The sequence below is a fragment of the Phaethon lepturus genome, unplaced genomic scaffold, assembly GCF_000687285.1.
Source record: "Phaethon lepturus isolate BGI_N335 unplaced genomic scaffold, ASM68728v1 scaffold3731, whole genome shotgun sequence".
In the NCBI taxonomy this organism is placed as follows: Eukaryota; Metazoa; Chordata; class Aves; order Phaethontiformes; family Phaethontidae; genus Phaethon; species Phaethon lepturus.
In genome coordinates, this window is record NW_010518287.1 from 14,014 (window position 1) to 17,942 (window position 3,929).

Consider the following 3,929-nt stretch of genomic DNA (forward strand, 5'->3'; position numbering starts at 1 on the left):
TTCCCTACTTCCTATTTCCATTAACAGGATTTTCAGCTGCTGATGCCTATGGAAATTTCATAACAACTGGACACAGCATTGCACCAGTTAGTGAATATTAGGAAAAACCATGCAATGAAACTAAGTATCATACTTCCAGTTAAGAGGGAAAAAAAGGAGGAAATTCATCAGTTCACAAGCTTTAAATCTGCAAGGAAAGAGCATACAAAACCACGGGATTATATACTTACGAAGGAACATATCTTGCAACAGTTTGCAATGCTCTGTGGCATGTATTAAAGTTTTCAGAAAGGTCTAGAGAAAGAAAAAAGTACTCTTATGCATTTGATTACAGAAAATTAAATCAGGAAACAGCAAAAACAGTTTGTATCAACTAGACATTTTAAATATTTCCAAGGAAATTGCATTTCCCCAAATTTTTCTTTTTGGGGTGGTGGTGTATTGTGTATTGTGTGTTGTGGGTTCCCCCCCCCCCAAGTTGAACTGCCTTACTACCAAAATAAAAATGAAAGGTAACTCAAAATAAAATTCATGGCATCACAATCAATGAACTCTGAATGCGTTGCCAGCCCCAAGGCCAGATGTTGTCATACGCTCTCATACTGACACTAAACTTGGAAATCCAAAATTTATCCCACAATACACAAATACTTAGAAGATAGATTTTATCTAGTTACAGACTTGGATTTAATATATCTAAAGAGTATGTCTCGTTTCCACAATAGTCAAGGAAACAGACAATGAGGCTTCTCTAACAGGCTTTTTTTAATCCAGTGTCACAAGTGAACAGCAGAAGAGTAGTTGGATCATCACAAGCAGAACTGAAATTTATTCCAGCATTCAAGATAAGAAAACATTCAATTCCTGAAAGACATCTGGCTGTTTCCCTTATCAATAAACACACTAATTATGCAACATTTTTGTTATAAATATCAACTGTATTTGAGCGTACCACAAGCAGACAACAAAAAAAAGACTCCAGAATCCCCCAAGCTACCTAGTTTTATTGAGGAAAATAAAATGGAAAACAAACAACTCCTAACTTCTCTTTGGCTTTGAAACAATCTAGGACTAAGAGTGTTTTCCTATGCATTCAGTCTTATTCCTAGAGATACTGCACCAATAAGAATATTTTGAAAGTAACACGGAGCGGGTCACCACACCACTGATTCGAGTAGACAGAAGTCTTTGACTTGAGATTTAAGGATGTATGGTTTCTTAATGTTTTACATTAATTCAGCTAAATTAATTTTGTAAAAAAGGAGCAACATGCACTGAATATTGCTTTAGTAAAGGTATTACAGGAGCATATATAAGCCATGCCTCCTTTATACTCACTTTCATCATCATCATCAGAATCTGAAATATCCACATCATCTTCTCTGATGGTTATTCGAGCTAGCAAAAAGTGAGATTATTGTATCAAAATTGTACAAGTCTTACAGGTAACAGTTTCAATGTCAAATCAAATACATGGGACAAGAGTCTTCATCAGGATTAAAGCATCAAAATTATCCACAACTTCCTAAAATAAGTAGAAGCTCATCAGAAAGACGGTTTTGTTCACAGAACCAGAAGGTTCTTGAGACCATCTGACATGATCCTCACCATGGCTTTTGTTTTTCAGTAGTAACAACAGTATACAGTTCATTCCTTTCCAAGACATCTTCATTAATGGGGTCTGTATTAGCCACTGGAATATGCCTTCTGAAGTCTAGGTACAGAAAACTATCTATACCACAATTCAGCCATTCAAGTTAAGAAAGTAATCAACAGGAAGAAAAACCCAACCCAATAATTAATGGTGTCACGCATTATATTTATACAGAATTTATCTAATAAACACATTTTTGATAAGCAAACAAAGAAGATTGAGAGAAAAGTAACTTACGGGGAACAAACTGTGATACAATCATCCGGAGGCATGGCCTAAGATGGACAGTTTGTGCTGACACTAGATTGCCAAGAAAACCCAAATATTCTTCTACTACCTCTCGGCTTCTTCTCAACCATGGCAGCTTCTGTAAGTAAGCAAAGACCAAGATGTCAAAGAAAGACGTTTTGAGTACTGAACTCTTAATCTTCTCATATAACAAACATATTTACCAGCAAAATGCTGACAAGTTGTTCAAGTTCTTTGGTCAAATATGCAACAGAAGCTCGAAATTCATGCAGCCAATTAATGATCTGGGCATCCTTAAAATAAGCAGAAAAAAATAGATAACTATTCAAATAAGCAGTATTACCTATTACTAGAAAAGTCAAAGATTAAGATTGTAAATAGAAATTATTTTCACATTAACATGCAGGGAATTTCTTTAAGTTTGTGTCCTCACCAATGAAAGTTCTTGAATGCAAGAATAAATGCACACCAACTCCTAAACCAACAGCCTAGCCTGCCTGAAAGTTTTAAGTTACAGGCTAAGCAAAGCACGTAAACCTCACTCACACAGAGCATATTTAAAATAAACGGCATTCAGTATTAATTTTCTTTTCTTTTTGCTCCAGCTTAAGCAGAAGGGATGTTCAAGTCTTAAAATAAGAGGTACTGAAATGGTAGCAAATCTACACAGAAAAATTTACACTGATGTTGCCTATGTGCTCCAAAAGGCCTGCTGAAAACAAAGTATTTCACAAAACATTCTCTTTAAAGAGTAAAGGAATGGTATATAGCATTATGCTTCCTACAGAATTCTTTCCACAGCTTTTTGTCTTAATTAAAAGGGAAAAAAATAAAAAGACAGCAAATGTGGTGGGTACTCAGCAATACAGAAGAGCCGTGAAACAATACTTCTGGGTGTAACTACTAAATGGATACGTATCTTACTGCTTAATTAAACAAGTTTTTAATGAGAACAGAGAAAGGTAAAAATTCATGCAACTTAAAGACTGTGGAAGTAAAGCAAACCATTACTTTTTTACAGAAGTCATCTGTAAAGACAAGCATCAGTGACCTAGAAACATGGTATCTGGAATAAAGAAAAACCCTGTCACAAAGCAAAAAGTTTCTCACTCTAGAGCAAAGACTCAGTAAGCATGTGCATATAAGATATATATGTGTATAAACAGACAATTGCTTTTTCTTTTTTCATTTAGAGTTTTAAATTAAAGCAAAGCAAAAAGCTGTTAAATGTAACTAAACATTTAAAGCAAAGGATTTGGGTAAGCACCAGAATGACTTGTCTGATAATTACACTCGGACAGCTGAACTTGAAGTCATCAGACCCCTTACTACCAAGACTCTTACCTTTATGTCTGGATCTGACAACTGATGCTTTAGCAGCTCAAAATCTGTGGTCTCACCCTAGCAAAGGAAAGAAAAATAATAACACTCATATATCTTCTCAGCAAAAAAAAGCAAATTTCACTAATGTATCTGAACAACCTAATACTGTTTAACACTTAACATGAAGAACACAAGTAAGCGAGAAAGCTCAAGGAAGGCTGAAGCAGCAACTAACAGAGCGCTGCCCCTGAAAGACAACTGAAGCCGCTGGGTCATTCTTAGCTGCTCTCCCTGTAGACGCAGCTGTAATCACTTTGCACCCTTTGGCGTAAGCCAGGCTTTACATCCATTCAGGACGTCACTCAGGTTGACTCACGGGAGAAATCTTTTCACGCGCACAGCAATACCACCTGGCACAAGCCTACAGCACTCAGCCGCCTTCAGGTTTTTTTTTCCCCTAAGCCTTCAGACACGGTCTTGTGTAAGCCTTCACATGGAAATTACACCCCAGGAACTAGTGCACCAGCAACGCAGGCAGCCTGGAAGAGGATCCACCCGAGGAGATCCGCAAAGCCGCAATCACCTTTTCGTACTTCAGCAAGATATCCGTCAGAGTCCCCCCGAACCGCACCGTCTTCTTGGGCGGGGAGCTGATGAACTCGTCCCCTCCCAGCATGGTCACGGCCCCGCGCCTGAGGGAAGG

The 3,929-nt window shown here is 37.6% G+C and overlaps 1 protein-coding gene across 2 annotated transcripts in view; it reads right to left on the reverse strand.

Annotated features, from left to right (window-relative positions):
* RRN3 (RRN3 RNA polymerase I transcription factor homolog (S. cerevisiae)) overlaps positions 1-3,916 on the reverse strand; it is a 15,887-nt gene extending 11,971 nt beyond the window's left edge. For both annotated transcript variants that reach the window (XM_010296655.1, XM_010296654.1), the window contains exons 1-6: positions 3,810-3,916; positions 3,248-3,304; positions 2,107-2,196; positions 1,892-2,021; positions 1,339-1,398; positions 231-294 (exon numbers count right to left, since the gene is read on the reverse strand). In XM_010296655.1, coding sequence (XP_010294957.1) covers positions 231-294; positions 1,339-1,398; positions 1,892-2,021; positions 2,107-2,196; positions 3,248-3,304; positions 3,810-3,902 — 494 coding nt within the window. In that variant the 5' untranslated portion in view covers positions 3,903-3,916. The remainder of the gene's footprint in view (positions 1-230; positions 295-1,338; positions 1,399-1,891; positions 2,022-2,106; positions 2,197-3,247; positions 3,305-3,809) is intronic.
* Positions 3,917-3,929: the final 13 nt, after the last annotated feature.